Source organism: Corvus brachyrhynchos, unplaced genomic scaffold (genome assembly GCF_000691975.1).
Source record: "Corvus brachyrhynchos isolate BGI_N302 unplaced genomic scaffold, ASM69197v1 scaffold69, whole genome shotgun sequence".
NCBI classification, from domain to species: Eukaryota; Metazoa; Chordata; class Aves; order Passeriformes; family Corvidae; genus Corvus; species Corvus brachyrhynchos.
The window spans coordinates 2,555,401-2,575,739 of record NW_008240228.1 but is presented as its reverse complement, the minus strand read 5'-3'; the positions used below and the strand labels follow the sequence as shown (position 1 = coordinate 2,575,739).

Genomic DNA, 20,339 nt, shown 5'->3' with positions numbered 1-20,339 from the left:
GCGGGCGGGGGGGCGAGAGGGCGGCGGGGCTCGGGACGCCGCCTCGCCGGCACTGCGGAGGGGTTGGGGCAGAGCCGACGGGCTGTGAGGGCTGAGCGCAGCCTCGCCGGACACAGATACGGCGCACATCGCCCCCCTCACGGCCCTCACCTCTCGCCGCGGGCAGTTACCTCAGCTCGGGTGTCAGCACGGTCAGACCAGCGCGCCCTTGGCAGGGAACACTGGGTCATCACCAGCTCGCCAGCATCCTCCCCTTCCAGCAGTTTCTCTCCCGTTAAAGCCAGTCTCCTCCACAGACTGCCCGTTCCTCCGAGTCGCAGCCCCCGGAAAATAAACCAACACCGTATTTATCTACTACCTGGCTTCTCCAGGGCCCTGGGCAGGAGTGGTCGCTCACCCTGTTCCTTGCTCCTGGGTGCAGCAGCACCTCATGCCCAACTCCCCAGAACTCCAGAGGCTTTCCTGGAGTCCAGCTCTGCTCCTGGCTGAGGAGCCACCTCCCCTGAGCCCCCGTCCCCGCAGGTGTTGCTCACAAACCCGATTCCCAGGTGCTGGCTGGCCCCGGGGGCTGCCTGCCGCTGGCAATTTGGGCTCGATTACATCCCAGTTGGGATGGTCGCTGAGGTGACTGGAAGTTGCAAGGCAAGCTGAAGACAAAAGGATGCACATCTTTTGATCCAACCCAGCCATAACCTTGGGCCTGCCTTTACAGTGCTCAGGCTGGGACCTGTTTCCCAAAGGGCTGGATCTGGGCTGAGATGTCCACACAACATTGAAACCTGCTCAGTTCAGACCTAAGTGCCCATCACTGTGCTCAGCTATGCTGCAGCCCAAGGCAAGGCATTTCTGGAGAATTAACACCAAAAACCCACAGCATTGTAGGCCATTCATGATACTGGAATTCAGTTTTAGGAAGATTTTGCTGCATCACTCCTATTAAACATTAGTCACAGCCAAAAATTCAGTGCAATTATTCACATAAAGCTGTAAATATAGCATGGCACTGTTACCATATTGGTTCCTTTTATATTGACATATAGGGCTCATGCTTATCTCTGTGCCCAGCATGCAAAGGGATTAAATTTAGAAAGTGCTCAGCTATTTTCTTTCACTAAAGATAAAACACATGAAAATTTTGTTTACTGGTTTGTGAATAGTGATAATTAAAGGGATGTTTTCAACTGGAAATGTTGGTACTGAACTTAAAAATGTTGCAAACTTTAAAGGAGTCACAAGTGCTTCCAGCAGCAGTCAGGCACCAAGCTTTGAGTGGGAGACAGGGAGTGAGTTCACCAGCTGCTAGAACTTCCCTCTCTATCAATCTACCTCCATCACAGCTTGGAAAGCTTTGTGGGAAAACAGGAATCTGACTAAAATGATTTTCTTAATACCAGGTGTACCGAGAAAAGGATTAATCTGGATTTGGAATGAGTTCATGCTTTCAATCAAAACAATGACACAAGCTGGCAGAATGACGGTAGCGAGTCTCTTGATGTTTGTCAACAGATAAAATTGTTGCTAAGCAAATGTTACAAGCTTGGGATTTGTCATCATGGCTTCATGAAGCCCTCCCCAGAGCATGACTGTCTCAAAGCCACACTAACAATCCCTCATTTTCCATTAAACCATCTGTTACATGTGAAGTGATAAAAAAAAAAATCTATGAAGTACATAGGGTTGGTAGTATTAATAAAAATTGTCAAGATGCTGCAGTTGTATTTTCATTTTAGAAGCCTTTTCCCCTTGCTTATAACTTTACATGACTCTGGGTAGAGTTTTTTGTCCCACCTGTCTTTCTTTGATTCTGCTACTTTAGAAGCTTCTAATAAAACTTGATCCAGTTACTTTCAACAAATGCTGCAAAGAAATATTAACTGTAACAGTTAAAATGTTATGGTTGTTTTAATGTAAATTGTTGGTTCCTAATGCTTTGAAGCAAAGACTTTAAACAGGGTAAGGTCTCGGTGGTGGTTGAATTGTGATAACAACAAACTTCACTGTTGTGATAAAAACAATTTCACTTATGTTCATGGAAATAATTTTATTACTGTGCATGAAATATTAAAAGAATACTGTGGTAAGCATCTCAAAAGCACCAGAAAAAATCTGATCAGGACTCAGATTGTACTGAATTGTGGATTACACTGGGAGCAAAAATGAAAGTGTACAGTAAGTGTAAGGTATGCCATCAATCTCATGTCCTGCATGGGGCAGAGGTTATAGGGAGCAAGTACCTCAAGGAATCTCCAGGATAATCCATGAAATAAATCCAAATCCATATGCACTGAATATTATATCCATTTGTGCCTTCATCGAAGGTTAGTTACTAACAGGTTTTTACCAACTGCAGTTCTGCTCATGTTCTGTGGCATTACTAACCTGTGTCCAAAGAGAATGTCATTTCTTCAGTATTTGCAGCTTCAGGGGGAGAAAGAAGGGGAGAAAATGCAAGTTACTCCTAAATGAGTTCCTGAAAAAATGCTGTGCAAAATCCAGGTGCAAATGATGAATAACAGTGGGAAGAAAGTTTTTGGAAGTAAACCAAAGTTCCTTACAGCTGCAGGATGGTAGGAAGTGGAACAAGAGCATGGGAGAACATTTAAGCTTGTCAGTTCCATCTAAGTAGCTTTAAAAACATTTCTTTCAGTGAATTTCAGTGGTGTAAGTACTGTAAGAGCCTTTCCTGCAGTACCTTCCTGCTGCTCCTCCTCACAGCCCCTGCAGAGTTTACATCACAACTTTTCCCTATACTCAGAAGCCAGAAAAAAAACTTCCTGTATTGAGGATTTGCTCAGAAATTCCTTCCTAAGGTTTCAGGCTCTAAAAGCCAGGCTCTGTGGGGACTCTAGTGTTCACTTGTAGCAGGGGATTACTCTGAAGTAGCCTTATTTCTCAGCTCTAAGCTTTGGGACGACAGGGTTGCTATAGGTGTAACTCCTGTCAGCAGGATAAAAATGTCTGCATTTATTCCCTTTCCCTGGACAGCATGCCACAAGAAGCACATCATGATGAGGGATGAGGGATGAGAAAGAACAAGCCACAGGTGACAGATTTAAGTTATTGCTGCTTAATTATTTCATTGTGCAATGTAAGAACATACTTTGCATATGATCAGGATGAGGGTTTTGTAAGACCTAAACAGAAAAGAATTTATGTAATGTGATGTTTAAATGGACAACATCTGAGAGCAGCTGACCTATTCAGACCAGATTTCACTGCAAGGAGAAAGTCTTTGCATTTGAATACCCACTCAAACACTTCTGCAAGGGAGCAGCTTCTAATAACAGCATATTCTCCCAGCATGGCTGTATGCACAGGGAGGGAGCTGAGGGCCTTGTCTGGCAGGGAGAAAAAAGGGACAACTCTCAGGAACCTATCAACAGTAAACTTGACCCCATCTCTGTTGTTCCAAAGCAATGCTGGCCACGGAACTGCAAAAGAAATGAAAGGCAATAGCTACAGAAACTACAACTGGGATGTTATACCTGTGGTACAAAAATTACCTCTCTATCCATTCCCAACATGATTCACCTTCAGTCCTCTTTTTCTGCTTTTCCTGCAGTTTTCTCTCAGGCTTCCTTTACAGAATGGAAGGTCTTGCCTCAGAAAGTCTGTTGGAATTGTTCTTCATCTCTCTCTTCAATCTCACCTTCTCATGGACATCAACAAAGCACCCAGCAGAAGCCAGGGAGATGCTGCGTGGTCCTATTTACAGATTACATTGCAATAAATAAACCCAAACAAACCAAACCCTAAGTATTCTCTAACAGATGTTCCTCCACCTGATTTTGTTGCATGTCCTATAAGAGTTCTGGAGGATGGGCTGACCCAAGGCTTGTTGAAGCTGATAGGAAGTTTCCCATCCACTTAGGCAAGCTTCAGAAATGGTCCCTATAATGTCTGACCCTCCTTGACCCTCCAGCCACGAGTGCTGAGACTAGCTAAAAGAGGCTAAAAAACCTAAAAGAAAAAACCCAAAAAACACCCAAAATTGAGGCAAGAATTGAGGCAAGTTCAAAGTCCTGCACTGCATTTTTTTCAAGAAGCATGTGATGCATGACCTGGAAGAATCTTTTCCCAGACCAGTGCCCCACTATCTGCATCTTTTTTTCCCCAAGGTTTTTGTTGCAGAGATATTCTACTTACTCTTTTATGTGCATAGGCTGGCAGGAAGTTCATGCACCAGCTAACAAAAAAAAAAAAAAAAAAGGGAAGGTGCTCAGGCACTGATGAGGTGATGTTAGTATCAATTTTAGTATCAATTTTGTGTTTCAGCAAGTGCAGAGGACACAGTGTCTTGCGATTTTTTTCCAGCTGAAAATGACAGATGAACAGCCTCCCCCTAGGCTTCCAAGTAATTGTAGATTATAACAGGTCTTTGAATGGAGAGCAGTTACCCTACAGCTTCTTAACTTAATTTTCTCCTTGAACATTTGGGTGTTCTTCAGAACATTTGGATGACTAGACAGGAAAATCTTGCAAGGTGCTGCTTGGGTTTATATAGTCTCTATATGTGCTGTCCATAATAAAAGATAAATTAATTCAAAGCCTAGTGTTCTGTCAAGGTAAAGTGGGTATTTTCATGCTGTGAGTATGGTCTGATTCCTGGTTTTACTGGCATGTCATTTAATCTCATCTCTGAGATTACATATTTTCTTCTCTCCCCACACAGAAAATACTTCTTTGAGAGAAGACAGTCTTCCCTATCCTGGGATGTTACCAGTAGATAAAAGACTTCTAAAATTGCAGATCTACAAACTTCTTCAGTGTGTTCATGAGAAAGACAAGAAGCAAATAGAAAATCTCATCCAGAAAGGATTCCCAGATCTCATTAATCACACAGAGCCTAAGGAAGGATATAGTGCCTTTCACTTGGCCTCCATGAAAAATGACATTGAAATGTGCCGCTTCCTGCTGGAACATGGAGCTCATCCAAATGTCCATGACAAGATGGGACGCACTCCAGCCATGAAGGCAGCTGAGCTAGGCCATGAGGTGGTTTTGGAATTATTAGCAAAAGCTAATGCAGACATGACTGCTGTGGATAATGAAGGAAAAGGTGAGTGAGAAGGAACCTTATCAGACCAGAAATACCATAAAGTGATCCCTTAACTGTGTGACACACTTACTGCATATGATGTGTCCCACCTGTGGAGAGAAACCACAGTTGAGGGAGATCCTTACAGCCCAAGAGAAGCTGTTGGCCACATGGAAAGCTGTTGGCTCTGATGGAAATGAAAATAATTCTCCCTGAAGAGTCTAGGCCTTTAAATTATAAGTCTTCCCAGTACAGATCGGAGAGGTAACTTACGATTGAGAATCACATTCCTCCCATGACCTGTGACATACTAAACTCTGGTTTACTCCCCAAGTATAGACTGACTCTGAAGTAGAAGCCTTTTTTGCATGGATATACCCTCAGTGAAGGGGTCTCTGTTGCAGATTGTTCTGCTGTGAAGCTCACACTCTCATAACCCTTCTAGTAATTTTCTTTTGCACCCTAATCCCCACTGGTTTCCTTTGCAGGTATTTTGTTTTACTGCCTTTCACCCACAGTACGCCACTCCCACTGCCTGCGAATTGCCTTGGAATATGGTGCAGATGTCAACAACTGTACTACTACTGGGAGGTCTGTTCTTCTACAAGCCTGTGAGAAAGCTCATGAGATTAAAGAAATATGCCTGATTTTCTTGGAGAAAGGAGCAGATCCCCATGCAAAAGACCCGGTATGAGCATTTCTGTAACTAAGAACAGATACAGGAGTATAGAATAAATACCAGATGAGCAGAGTACATGATCTAAAATCCTCACATTAAAATAATAAAGCAGTGAAAATCGCTTAACTCTGTGGCCATACCTCTTCCTCTCTTCCGTACCACCCCTTTTTTTGGAGGAGGGGGATTTAAGTCTTCTTTTAGCTTTTTGTAGGTTTAGAGTGCAAATATTTCCCCGAACTTAAACGTAACTGGGCCAGCTCTTAGGAGCTGCAGTTCACTGTACTTCAGTGGAGCAGTGCTGATTTGTAATTTGCCTTGATGTGTCCTTAGATTTTCAGAGTTGAAATAATATTCACTAAAAGGTAAGTCCATTAGGAAAAACCTGATGAGCAATCAAGGCAGGAACGAGGTATAAGAATTGTTTTTCTCTTTTGTATGTCTTAATCGCTTTGTTTGCTTCCTTAATTTAACAAATACCTGAAAGACTGAAGCTCTGTGCTGTTGACAAATCAAGGAGCTCAAGCCTTCCCTTTAAGGGATAATCCATTATTATCTAGAAAAAGACAACATTATTATCTAGAAAAAGACAACATTAATGTTTTAGAGTGTGAACTTTTCCTCACAGAACCGTAGTGAAATTCCCTGGTTGCTTTGCCCTCCCCGCAGCACTCCTCCAGCAATAGCTCCTTATGCTCCTTCTTTCATAAGATGAGGTAGTATTTTGTGCTAAATGTTGTAAACATGCATGAGAACATGCCCACAGAATAAAGGATTCCTTAACTAAGGAGTTGATTTTCATGGGCATTATTCAGGAACTCAAGCTTTCAATGTACTTGACTTGCTGGGATCTGGCTACTCTACCTTAGCAGCACTATGACTGGATTCTGAAAGTTTTCCTGCAAGTATCTTTGAAACTATTAGGCTTGTCTCCTTTTCCCAGTAATAACTAAACGGAGACTTCCAGTTTTATGCCGGCCTGGAACGGTCAGATGCTACTGTTCCAGCCTCAGCACACGGAGCAAATTCGGAGTTGTTCTCGTGCTCCCCTGCAGGCCACGGGGCGCACAGCCGTGATGGAAGCTGCAAGGGAAGGAGCTGTCGAGGTGGTGCGTGATCTGCTTCAGAGGGGAGCTGACGCGAACCTGTTTGACTTTGAAAGACACAGTGCTGCGCATTTCGCAGCCAAAGGAGGCTTTTTTGAGGTATTAACATTTGTGGTGCTACAGCATTGCTGCAAAGCCAAACTTGGGTGGTTTTTTGTTGTTGTGGGGTTTTGTTTTGGTTTTTTGGAGTGTGTTTTTTTGGGTTTTTTTTTAGTCCATTATCTCAGCTGATCAAAGCATAATGATCAGTAATCAAAAGCAGATTCTTCTTAAGTATCAAAGGGAATCCAGCAGTGATAGATAGACCACACAGCGGCTTACAGTGAGCTGTCAAGAATGAAGATTTTCCTTGGGTCTACAACTGTACAAGGTTGTACAGCTAAATAAACATAATACTATAGAAAACATTAATGTTATATGTGCATTGACCAGCTGGACATGGGAGAGAACTTCATTATTAAAATGGGAATGTAAGATATTGCATTTATTTGTAAATCAATCTCACATTTTCACATGTTAAGAAACAGACAAGATTTTTGGTGGGACTCTGTTTGTTTTTCTAGATTCTGACGATTATTTCAGGTTATAATGCAGACTTGAAACTGATTGCTATGAATGGTAACACACCACTTCATTATGCTGCGGAGGGAGGATTTGCAGATTGCTGCAGGTATATAGGACAAAGAGGTACATGAAAACTAAGTTACTTTACAACTATTCTCTATATTCTATTTCTGTGCTAAAGGAAAGATTTCATTTGGATATCTCTGAAGGATTTGACTCTTGGGTACCCTGTGGCAAAATTCTCATTCAGAGGGGCCTAACAGAGGCTCTTATCTATTGTGGATGAGATTCTTAAAGCAGCAGAAGCACCAGGGATTTGTATGACTTAGTGTTGGACAGTATTAAGTGGTTCTGGGTTTAGTTGGTTTTAGATGTATTTGTATTGAAACTTCCAATAGAAATAAATTTTTGATTTGATGATCATTAAAAAAAAAATCTCTGCACTCATGAGGAAAACTTCATGCCTGTGGGTATTGAAACATGCCCTGAAGCAGCTATGATCCTTTCCTGACTTAATCAGATGATCATGGCACTTCAAGGTTTGATCCAAGAGGACCATGCAAAATCCCATATTCTGTTCTTGTTAAATCAAACATTTAACTAGTGGTCCATTGCCAAATTGTAATGTTCAGGTATAGAAATAAGTAACATTTTAATCTTAGTTTGCTTCTTCTTAACCTTGCTCACCACTTTAAAAATGTGAAGTCTCCTCTGAACTTCTGTCTTTCTATACATATTCATGAGTGGATGAATAAATAGAGCATGGGTTGCCCAATGCTTCTCCCTTTGGGAAGCAAATATGGACATGTGGCTGACCTTCCAGTCTAGGATCAATGATGTGGTGCCACCTACCATTGCTGTTTATAGCTGAAACAGTATAAAATTGAAGGCCTGTGGCAATGAGTTGCCTGTGGATTACAAGTTTCTTATATTACATAATTAGGAATTCCACTGCACTATCAGCCAAATTGTGTCCATATTTCTAGGTTGTGATCCTACATGGACAAACTTGGCACATATGACCCCCAGGGAGGCTGCCAAGAACGCTGGCTTTAAAGCAGCAGCGGCAGTATTGCGCAAAGTTGAAAAAGCCTTTAAGAAACCAGATGAGACCCTTGCCTGGTACCTGAAGGTGTACGACTGGTCCTTGCAGCACGAGGATGCCATCCGCAAGGAGTTTGAGATTGATGAGGAAGGAGATGGGATGGTATCCAGAAATGATTTTATATCAGTTATTCGGAAGCACTGGGGCACCGTGGACGAGGAACAACTAGAAACTTTTGCTAAAAAGCATGAAACATCTGCTGACAGGATCAGCCTTGACGATTTTTTTAAAGGCTCAAAATACTTACAGAAAGCCTTTCTGCTCTCATCCTTTGGGCCCAAAGCAAAGAAGAAGAAGAAGAAGAAGAAACCACCAAGAAAAAAAGGCAAAAAAGGCCTCCCTGTCCCGATTTGTGTAATTCCAAAGAGTGAACGTCCACTATGGGAAGATGGCTTCCCTACCTACATGGTTGAGGCTGTTCCAAACATTCCTGAAGAGCAGCGTTTCAAACGGGACCAGCAATCTGCCCATCCCGTGCTCGATGACCGTGCCTGGTACGTAGACGAGCCAAGGAAAACCTACATGGATATCAACTACCTCGTCAGAGCGGGAGACTTCGTGTCTCTGCAGAAAGCGTTCGACGAGGGTGTGCCAATAGACATCAAAGATAAATATTACAAAACGCCTTTGATGCTCGCATGTGCAAGTGGCAACATAGTTCTTGTGGAGTTTCTTCTGGAAAAGGGGTAAGATAATTTCAATTTAATTGCTATTTTGGGAATAAATAATTGCTATTATTTATTTCAAAAGCGTAAACATCCAGTAAATATTTGGATGCAAAAGGCTATGGTTTGGTTTTTTGCTTAAGTGACATTTAATATTTAAGTTAGTACCCTAAGATCCCGAGCCACAGGGCGTTAGTTTATTATTTTTCACATTTTAGTAGCATGGAAATTGAAACAACCGAGAGGCAAGTTCCCCAGAACTGAAATTTTTGGCATCTGGACTGTTGACATTTAGTCAGCTGCAGAGTTCATACCCATGTTTCAAGTAGTGAATCCTCACAACCAAACTCTCAAACTGGTGAATGATTTTGGGGAAATCTGACTCAAAGGACTTGCCTGAAACCATCGAGGTGATCCTGGACTTTCCTGTTCCACATGCCTGGTTTAAGCTACCACTTCCCTCTGCAGCTGAGGCAGGCTGAAGCAGCAGGATTTACATCAGAAGCCCCTGCTACTAATTAGTCTGTTCCTCATTTTAGAAGTGCTTCAGCAATTTTGTAGCCTGCAGACACACTTGTGAAAAATCTCAATGACAGCTTAAAAATGAAAGCAATTTCAGAAAGATTCAGTCATACTTGTGTAATAGCGTAATCTTATTGTCATACTGCTGCAGTCCTACAATCCTTCACATAAATGCTTAAATGAACATTTTTCAAAGGTATTTACGTTAACCTTGTCCTCTCTACCCATAGATAGAATTCATGTTAATATTAATATCTCAGGGAAAGTGGCTGCAGTCATTGCTCTGGTTCCTGCAAAGACTAACAGCACATGGATCTTTACACACCCTGGTAATTACACTGACATTCCTGGAGCATATGGGAAATTGTGTAATGTGTATAGTCAGGTTTTCCAAAGGTAACGATGTAAGAGCTACCAAATTAATCCACCAAATTAATCTCTACTCCTTTTATCAGCCTCAATAGACAGCACTGGTCACATCATATTTAACAATTAAAACCTAGAAACATAGTAACTTAGCTTAAAAAAATAGTACCAGTTTTGAGATTTTTCCAATTGACAGAAATGAAAATGGAGAGAAAAGTTATCAGTAGCGTTTAGGTTTGCATCTCTCAGCCTCATGGGCTTGCAGTTTGGCATGGGCATTCAAATACCTTTTACAATATAACCTTTTCAGTACAGAACCACAAATACATATTGAATAGAAAACAAAACATTTAACCAGATAAATGTTTAACATTTATTAGGTTTAAAATAAAATTTGTGGTATCTACTTTCTATCTTCCTCCAGAAAGAATCAGAAGTAAATGAAATTTGGTCTGACGGGAAATTCTGTGCTTGATGGGCAGAAAACGCTGAGGAATTTTTAAATTAGTGCTGCATTGTCCCTGTTCCCATTGATTGGTTTGTTTCTGCTAGAATGAAGTTAGGAAAAAGGATTCAGGGGCAGACAGAGTCTGAGTACAGGCAAGGAGGTTGGGTTGAGAGAGAAAGTGAAATTACTGAAGGAGCTTATTTTAATGAGAATTAAAACACAAATGAAAACCGCATACGAATAAACCATAATGGCTTAGTGACTGAAACATAACAGCAATAAAAGAGGTAGGTCAGGGGAATTTACTGTGCTGAGATCTCATCAAAGGTAGAATTCTGAAAAAGATTAAAAATTTAAACAAGGAAAGAAGAACAGATTAATCTATGCTTTTACCTAGACTTAATCACCTGACCTGAAGAGCAAATAGTTATCCCTGGAAGCAGCTTCCTTCATAATTTTTCTTCTTTCTCCTTTCCTCCTTGTCTTTTGGGAAGACAGCATCTTTTTGTCCATAGAGTAAGTGGGACAGCGACCCTAACTCCCTTCAGGACCTCTAGGGCTGATAACGCTTTTCCTCTCAGCTTCATCCAAAGGCAGCATATTGCAAGAATCTCCCCTGAACTAGCCCTTGCTTTCCCCAGAACATCCCAGTTTTAATTTGGGAGCAAACACAGATCCTAGTCCAGCAACACAGTAGCTGAATAGTTTTTTCAATGCTCAGATTTCCAAGGCAGACCTTTTGTAACTCATTTGTCAAAGGGAGAAGCCAATGCAGAGAAATGAAGCAGGCAGAGGGCAGCAACACTGGAAGGAAAGGTGAACACTTTCCTCTTGTGCAGGCGAGCTCTGCAATGTTGCCACATATTCTGCAGCACCTGTTCTTGGCCCAGAAGTGTACTTTTTGAATTCCTTAATCTGCTTTCTGCCATTCTCAGCGAAGCTGGAGCACAAACACTAGCAGCCTTTTACAGGACTAAGGTGTTCAAATGCCTGGGTTTTTTCCTATACCCATGAAAAGCTCCATGTAAAGGACACTGATGGTTTAAGTGGGGGACATGAGCAGCACCCAGGCACATTCTTACAATTACTATTCCATGACAGATTCAGAGACTCAAATGGTTTCAGAGTAGCAGTAGCAATATGAAAATAGCTATTTACATTGAATATGCCATTGCAGCACGGAGTTCCCACTGATTGCACTTGGAGCTGGGGCTGTTACTGCAGGTACTCGACAGCTTCAGCTGCCACAACTGCTCTTACTCCTGTGCAGGGCTGATGTAAACGCAACAGACAATTTCCTGTGGACTCCTCTGCATCATGCTTGCTATAATGGACACCTGGATATCGCTGAGGTGCTCGTGAAGGCTGGAGCAGCAGTGAATGCCCCTGCAATAGGTGATGCCACGCCGCTGATGAGAGCCATTGAGGCCTCCAGGCTGGATATGGTCTATTATTTAATCACTGCAGGTGCCGACATCCAAGCTACAAACAGCAATGGTAAATAGCAATGTCTCCAAAATAGGCTGTTTCTTTATTAAAAAAACACCTGGAACACTTTGAGAACTGTTCTGCATCTAGGGTTGCTGTCAGGACTGGGATGAAGGTACCAGGTTCAGTTAGTTTTCTCCTGTGTGGAATCATTATTGAAAAAGTCAGCTTTCTTGGGTTTTATGTACCTAGAAAATGGAGTAACATAATTACATGAAGTAATTTAATTACACGATTCAGGACACTGTTGCTCCTCGCAAGATACATACAGAATTATAAGTGGCTTTAATGAAAACATTCTATCTAGTTGTTATTATTCTTATTTGAGAGAAAACTAAATTTCAGCTGTGGCCCAGAGAATAGTCTGCCATCCATTTAGGTGATTTATTTTTAGGCACAGGCAGCCCTGGTTAAAAAACCTCCTTGCTGCTCTACATGTAAATATAACACCTGAGAAAAAAATACTTAACAGAAAACCAAATCTGAACTGGTACTGAAGTGTTACCTCCTCACAGCAGATCCCTAGTTCAGTGTTATTTCCTCTGTCTCCACAGTAACTTAAACAGTTAACATGCATTGCCTTTTAAGCTCTTGCTCTAACACAGGAGGCAACACTGGTACACCATGAGACTTTCCTTGCCAAAATGCCTAGTAGTGAAACCCTGCTTGTAGAAGGGACGTGTATTCCTTATTTCTGATATCATGTGGAGTTCTGATTCACACAGCAGTCCAGTCTCACAGATACTTCACAGCCAGAGTTTCATAAGAACCAGGACAGACTTTTTTCCTTCATTAAGCACTGAAGCTGTTCATTTACATCATGGGGCTTTCCCTTGCCAGCCACAGAGCAAGTACAGGAAGAAGGAGAGGGCTAGCTCAGTACAGGATTAGGAATGCAGACCAAGTAGCTCCTAGTGCTAAATGCTCTCAGCTCTCAGAGATCAAAATGACAACCTGCAGGACCAGTGTATTAAGCTGCAAATGTCAGAACACTAAGAACAAAGCAAGTAATCCAAGAATTCCTGCAATATTGGGTTTCAAGGCTCATTTCTGCCAGGTCTTATTTCTGCGAGCAGTGCTGATGACTGCTGGTCCTCACACCAATGTCAGGTACACTGCTGGTATATGGGATGGTTAATAAAATAGTGGCCATATTAAATTCAGTTGATTGTACTGTCATTATCCAGTGGCAATAATCCAGTGCCAAAGTTAATTTTCATGTTTTACACAGATTTTTTTTTTTTTAAATACAGGAAAGACTGCTCTTGATCTTGCTCAAGTATTTGAAGATGCTACAATAATTGCTCTGCTCGAAAATCAACTGCAAATTTTGGCAGAAGAACAAGAAAAAGAAGAAGCAAAGCCAGCAAAAGGTGGGAAGCCAAAACCAGCAGAGCCACCGAAACCTGTGAAAAAAGAGGTATGAGAGATGGTAACAAAGGACTGATTTGCTAATAGTTAGCAGGGAGCTTCTTTCTTTCCTTTCTTTGCCACCCATTTCTCTCTAATGCTGTAACTCAGGCAGCTTTGTTAAAGTGAGATGCCAGTACTTGTTCTTGTCAGTATTAGAACTTGTTCATCAGTTGAAATTTGTCTTGCTGATTACACAAACTTCATGTCTTCCCCAGACACACATTAAGAGTGATGTCCTGTATCACTGACAGGACACAGAAAAAGATTTCCTTTTCTTTTTCCCTCCTCCTGAAGTATATGCTCATCCAGCTCTGTTGTGGTAAACACTGAACAACTGGTAACCATAATTTCTTAAAGGGAGCACCTTTTTTTTTTTTTTTTTTCACAAAATAAGAACAATACCCTTCAAACTGATAAAAAGGTTATTTTATTCTCCTAGTTGAATTCATTGAAACTTGCTAACTTCCTATTTTCCATCTTGTCCCATATCCTTCCTCTTCCACTATTTACCTGAGTCCTGTTTCTCAAGTCCCACACTGATGTTTACCTGTTTTATTTCTGAATGCTTTTCCTGCACCCTCTGCGAGCCTTCAGCACCTCAGCATTGCCTTATCCCAAGCTGACATCAGCCTCCATGACCACATCCTGGTTCTCTTATTGTGGATGAGACCTTCCTGATTCAGCAGTGGTACTTGTTAGTCAGATCCAGGATGCTATTTAGGCAGAAGATGCAGTGGTATTTGCATGGCTAGAAGTGTCCTCCAGCTGCCCTGGATGGTGTAATAAAGAAATTCCAGTACCTAAATGTTGGCATCCCCCTTTCACAAAGGTTTTGAATGTCCAGGAAGCGCCGGACTTTCAGAGGCGGGAGGATGACAACCTTAGGTGCTTTTTTATTCCTCACCTGGAAGAGGATGGGATCACCAGTGGTACAAGGTGACTGTCTTGGGAGTCACAAAGAGCAGCTAATGTTTTAGTGCCCAAGGAGGAAAGGTGCCTTTTACCTTTGAAAAGGTTGGCCCTTGCAATTTTTGATTTTAAAAATTCAGCTTTAAGAAAAACAGATTCTGAAGGGATTAAGAAAAATACTCCCCCAGTAAACATTGTAGCAGAGTATCAGGAGATGCAGGATGCATGCCTTGCTTCTGAACATGATGAATTGGTATAATTGGTACCTTCTTCCCCTCCAGTCTCCAGATGTATCTCAGCCAGCTGAGGAAGAACCTGTTCCTGAAAAGATAAAGCGTTCCCGTAAAAACAGTGCTGCTTACTGGAAGTCTTTGGCAACGAGAGAAAACAAAAACGACATCTCCTTCAGACCCAGAAAAGTAGGTACAGCAGCAAAACATGAGTGCAGTTTCATGGTAACTTAAAGGTAGACCTTGCTGGGGTCAAAACCCAGAACAACCCCATGAAATTTCCACCATTCAGCTGTCTTAGAGATGATGTGACACAGCCTGGAGAGGCTGCCATCAGACAACAGCAAACTAAAGAGCTCATGGATGTATATTATATAATAACACATATATTTATATAAAACAAATTATTGTGGAAATAGAGCTCTTATCGAGTTTTAAAATAGGATTAAAGTGGAGCCACAGTAAAATAAACATGCAACCACATTTATGATATGTATTTTTATTCTCCTGCTTTTAAAAGATAGGAGTGTATTTGCATAGCATGAGCACCAGTTTCTAACTTGCCCTCTTGATTAGTTATCACACGATGACTTATGTCAGTGACAGTTACTGAACAAGATGTATCACAGTACACTAAATATTTGCTTCCTAGAGTTGGAATAGTGGAAACATAACTTCTCTGTCAGGGTCTTGTTAACACTCGCTTAGAAATAACTGAGAAACAGAACAAGATAATCACAGTGAGGTAATTTTTGTAATATTTTTTTCTCCCTAAAAAGGAAAAGAACACCACTGCTGGCTGAGCAGTTGTGTTAGGAGTTTGTTTATAATTTCCCTAACCCTGATTTGTGCTAGTTTCTACAGTGGTCTCAGAGGACTGAGGCTACATAGCTGATGACTCTACAGCTAATTACTATTTTCCACTCTGAGGATTGTGAACCCAACTCAGTAATTTTAAATAATTACCTTAAGATCTTCTTTCCCACATTATCTGTAATCAGAGCCCATGGCATGTTATAGATTGGAAGTGACAACAAGAGAATGCTCTGTTTATACACACACAAACTGTTGACCTATCTTCTGCTGGGAGGCCACACTGCTCCTTTTCTATGTCTCATGGTGGAAAGGAGCGCTAGAACATGGCTCTTTTCAGCTAACAGTATCTTCTTAATGCTTCTGTTGCAAAAGTCACATCCAAATTAACTACAAATACCTTTATTTTGTAGATATGGAGCCCTGATGCCACAGCAATAGAGCTTGCAAAAAAGAGAGAATTGCTCCGTGAACAGGCTACTCTTTATGGTCACCTGGAAGAGTTCACAACCCTCTTCGACAGAAAATTTAAGAATTAAGCACAGCATCTGGAAGAAGCTGCTTCAGCACATATTTTGAGGAGACAAAGATGTAAAAGGCTACTCCTTTGCAAGGCAGGAATCGTGCAGTGCTCAGTAAATATATCTCAGTTATGATAAAAGAAAGTCATATCAAGGTTTTCTTCTATAGATTTTGTTGCTTACACAGGATCTTTTGTTGAGGGCTTAGTCTGGAAAAAGGTTGATTCTCATGTGATTCTAAGTCTTGGAGCTGGCTCGGTGTTCTTCATGGAATAGCCACTGTTGTGTCACACACACGCCCTTTGTAAAGGTGTGGCTTTATAAGGCTTTCTTTACCTCAACACAAAACTTCTTCCTGGAAAATACATTACCCTTCCACTCTAAATATATCGATATGGAGGTAGCATTCAGTAATTGGCTAAGACAGCAGTGTTCTGGGTTGTCTATAGAGGCAACAGAGAGTTCAGAATTTACAACCAGGACTATCACTGCCTAGTGTACTTCTTTCATGTTCTCCCATTCATTTGCACAGTGCATGTGAGACCTGAAACCGCTTCCACCCCACTGGGCACATACTCATTTCCTTCTGATTTCTTGAAAGGATAATAATCTCTATATAATAATCTATAATCCATTTGCCATGTCTCTCACAGACTCTTGTTATCTCTCAGATGAAGGAGGGGATCTCATAGGGGGTGGTGATGGAGACCTGCACTGCAGAGTTCCAAGCCACTGAGATCACTGAGTCTAACTTCTGACCACTGTGTCAACCAGACCATGGCACTGAGTGCCACATCCAGTCTTTTCTTAAACATCTCCAGGGATGGTGACTCCACCATCTCCCTGGGCAGCCCATTCCAATGTTAACAACCCTTTCCATGAAGAAATTCCTCCTAATGTCCAACCTGAATATGTATCTCTTCATCCTCCAGGTAACTTTTCCTAAGCTTTTCCAATCTGCCAGAGGGGGTTATTAACCAACACTGTTCTGGGGCATCCTATATTGATGCCACATTCATTGTTCCCAATTTTTTGCTTCTAGCTTCTTTCTAAGAGATTTATCTTGCTCCATCACCTCCTGAAGGGCCAATTGAAGCAACTGATTCATTTTCCATTCCCTCTGAACCATTTCGGTTCAGCAGCTCTCTGTGAGCATTCCTGAGAGCTGCAAAGCTTTCACCAAAAGTGACCCTCTGAAGGTTGTCCTGACATTTTTCCTGGAGAAATATGTTCCAACAGTTCCGGACCACACCAATCACACCACCACAGCCAAGGGATCCTGTCTGTGATACCAGTTTAACATTATGACCCACCTGTGAGGCTGGGTAACTGAGGTTCTTGTTAATAGATCCTTTGGGGTGAATCAGAGTGAAACGACACTGAATGACCAGTGTGTGATTTTTATCTGTCAGCATAAAACTTCTGCTGGCTGCAGATGATTGTAAATAACAAAAACAATAGTGCTTCAGATAAGTCATAGGAGGCAGTGCGGGCATGGAGCTCATGAGCAATTGTAAATGAAACTGCATCTCTGAGAGAAGGAGAAGCAAAGGGGCAATTTGCTGAACAGTAGCCATCAAAATAAAACCAAGCAGCAGTCAGAAATTATATTGTAGGGTAAAACTGTGTTTCTGGCAGAGTTCTGTCATGGAGATTACCTATGACAGCCTCCACAAGTTGAACAAGGCTTTTCCTGATTCTTAGTATAAGGTTGAGTAGGACACCATTCCTTGTGGGATCTTCCACTACCTGTGTCAGGAAGGGATCATCAGAGCTTTCCAGGAACCTCCTGGACTGTCTGTACTTTGCTGTGTTGCCTCTCCAGCAGCTGTCAGGGTAGTTAAAGTCCCTCACAAGAGGGAAGAACCAGGACCTGTGATATTGAGGCTGCTTTGAGCATCCTGCATTGTGGCATCACAGTGGTGTTGGAATTAGGAGGCCTGTGCAGGACACCCACCTCAGTCCCTAATGGCTTGAGGGAATAGGAAAAGCTGCTTGGCCTAAAGGAGGCAGAGCTACCCACAGCTTCCCTCACTATCAGACTACCCTGGGACAGTGTGACACAGAGAGCACCACTGTGGGCACACAGCCCCTCAGCCAGGGACAATACTTGAGTGAGTGACATCCCAGCTGCCCCTGGCCCAGCAGGCCAGGGACAAAGGGCACAGCAGGGCATCCCAAGGCTGTGATGTGCAGGTGGGGTGCTGGCAGAAGGCTTGGCAGGTCAGGGAATGCCCTGTCAGGGGCCTCAGACTTGGTGAGGCAGAGGCAGACAGGTCAGCGTGTTCTCCCCCTCCCTACCCGCCCCGTGGGCCTGGGGACATGGGGACAGTGGGCTCAGATGGGGCTGTCCTCACAGGGCAGGTGGCAGCTGTCAACATTGGCTACCACGATGGCTGATGCTGAGCAGCTCAGGAGGGCCAAGCTGCATGTGGAGAAGGCCATTAAGGTGAGGGGTCTGATTTCACACCGCCCCGAAACGCCACGCACTTGCATTTTTGCAGCTGTGGCTCAGGAGAGCTGAGCTGGAGCACCGGCTGGGGCAGGTTGAGCTTGCTGCTCTCTCTGCAGGAGAAGAAGATCTTTGCAGTGCAGGGCCCTTACCCCGTCATCCGCCGCCTGCTGCGGGCCCGGGGCTGGGTGGAGAGGAAGCTCCCCCGCAATGGCAAACAGCTGAAGCAGCAGGCTGGCAACCAAAAGAAGCAGCAGGTGGAGAAGAGAGCAAGTGGTGGTGATGGTGATGGTGATGGTGATGGTGATGATGATGATGATGAGGATGAGCTGGGGGAGGCAGTGCTGAACCCACGTGGCGGGGCACAGCCTTCCCTGGGCAGCACAGAGCCCCTGCACCATCCACAGCCACACAATAAGAGGAGCAAGGCAGAAGGGGAAGATGAAGACAAGAAGGAAGAAAAAGAGCAGTGCAGTGAGGACTCTGATGACCTCCATGACCTCATGGTTAGCTGAGAGGGCTAGGGCTGAGCTCTGCCACAGCTTCCCACGCCCTTCCCCTGGGACCCTCAGGGGCAGGGCACAGCCTGGAGCAAGGGACTGGGGCAGGACGGGGGCTCTCTGTCTCACCCCGGCCCACTCCCTCCTGCAGTCCTTCCTGGTGCAGGACCAGGTGCCAAACTTCCTCTGGACCATCTGCCTTAACACCATTGACCAGGAGCTGCTGCAGAGGATTGAGGTGGTGAACCGCTATCCCCGGCTTCACGCCCTTTGCACCAAGGTGGGAGCATGGAGGGGGGCACAAGAGGTGGGGGTGTCCAGCAGGGGCTGACAAGCTTCTCTAAACAGGAGGGGCTGTGCCAAAGCCTGCAAAACTTGTCCTGGTTTGAGCAAGTCGACCTCAACACCTTTTTCCCCCGGTGCTACCGGCTGGGGATCATGGAGGAGCAGGAAGCCTTCATCGGTGAGCTTGGGGCTGTTGTCTCCTGTCGCCCCTCAATGCTCCCGTCTTCCCATGTCCTGTGCAGGACTGGCGAGGGATGACTCCTCCCTCTTGCAGAGGATTTCTGCCTGACGGCAGCTCGCAATCTGCTCAAACTGGCTGTGGAGAAGGTAGGGGACAGGCTGGTGGGGACAGAGCAGCCCCCAAAATCCAACAAGGTGCCAGGTGAGTGCGTGGAGCTGGGTCCGGTGGAGGGGGTAATGAAATGGGGAGTTCAGGGCTAGGGACATGTCTGAGGGTTCAGCTTGGAAGCTGACCCTCTGCTCATGGCTGTGGCTTGGGATCCCTTACTCCGTCCGCTGCCCTAGCTCCAAAGGCACCCCTCCCACAGGGAGGCTCAGTGCTTTGGCCCCAAGGCTGGCATAGGAGTCACGTCTCTCACTCCATGCCATCCACGGCATGGCCAGGCTCCCCCCTGTACCCCCACCTGGTGGAGGAGGCCTTGGAGGTCTGTGAGCAGCACCTGGGCGTCCTGGGGCACCAGGACATCGACAGGGAGACCCCGTCGCCCTGCCGGACATGCATCGCCTGGGACCACTTCCTGCAGGAATACTACCATGTGGCACAGTGAGTGCTGAGGGAGACGGGGGCAGGGGGAAATGGTGGCGGGGTCGGTGCTGAGCCCCCTCTGTCCCCCCACAGTGAGGGGGCCAGGCTGGTGCTGAGCAAGGAGCAGCGGGAGCAGTGCCAGGGCGTGCTGCAGCGCCTGGGGGAGCAGCTGCCGCAGCTCGGCATAGAGGGCAACCTCAATGTCTGGATTCTCAAGCCCAGCGCCAAATCCCGCGGCAGGGGTAAGGCTGGGGGAAGCATGGGGCACACACATCCCCACGGAGAAGAGATCCCACCATCACTGTGTTGCCCAGGCATCGTCTGCGCGACGCGGCTGGAGGAGGTGCTGGAGCTGTCGCGGAGCTGCACGGCCCCCGCGGCGCGGGTGTGCGAGTGGGTGGTGCAGAAGTACGTGGAGCAGCCGCTGACCATCTTCGACACCAAAATCGACATACGGCAATGGTTCGGGGTG

The 20,339-nt window shown here is 44.3% G+C and overlaps 2 protein-coding genes across 2 annotated transcripts in view; both read left to right on the top strand.

Moving 5' to 3' along the window:
• Positions 1–1,794: 1,794 nt before the first annotated feature.
• On the top strand, positions 1,795–16,687 carry ANKEF1 (ankyrin repeat and EF-hand domain containing 1). The gene is made up of 9 exons (XM_008642052.2): positions 1,795–5,059; positions 5,527–5,726; positions 6,770–6,919; positions 7,384–7,507; positions 8,371–9,175; positions 11,761–11,987; positions 13,232–13,398; positions 14,582–14,719; positions 15,757–16,687. Exons 1-9 carry the CDS (start codon positions 4,714–4,716, stop codon positions 15,880–15,882), a joined length of 2,283 nt encoding a protein of 760 aa, XP_008640274.1. The 5' UTR covers positions 1,795–4,713; the 3' UTR covers positions 15,883–16,687.
• Positions 16,688–17,358: 671 nt separating this feature from the next.
• The window catches only part of LOC103623014, a 4,537-nt gene continuing 1,556 nt past the window's right edge, over positions 17,359–20,339 (top strand). The window contains 5 exon segments of the mRNA XM_017745221.1: positions 17,359–17,377; positions 18,314–18,822; positions 18,889–18,988; positions 19,055–19,354; positions 19,573–20,336. Coding sequence (XP_017600710.1) covers positions 17,359–17,377; positions 18,314–18,822; positions 18,889–18,988; positions 19,055–19,354; positions 19,573–20,336 — 1,692 coding nt within the window.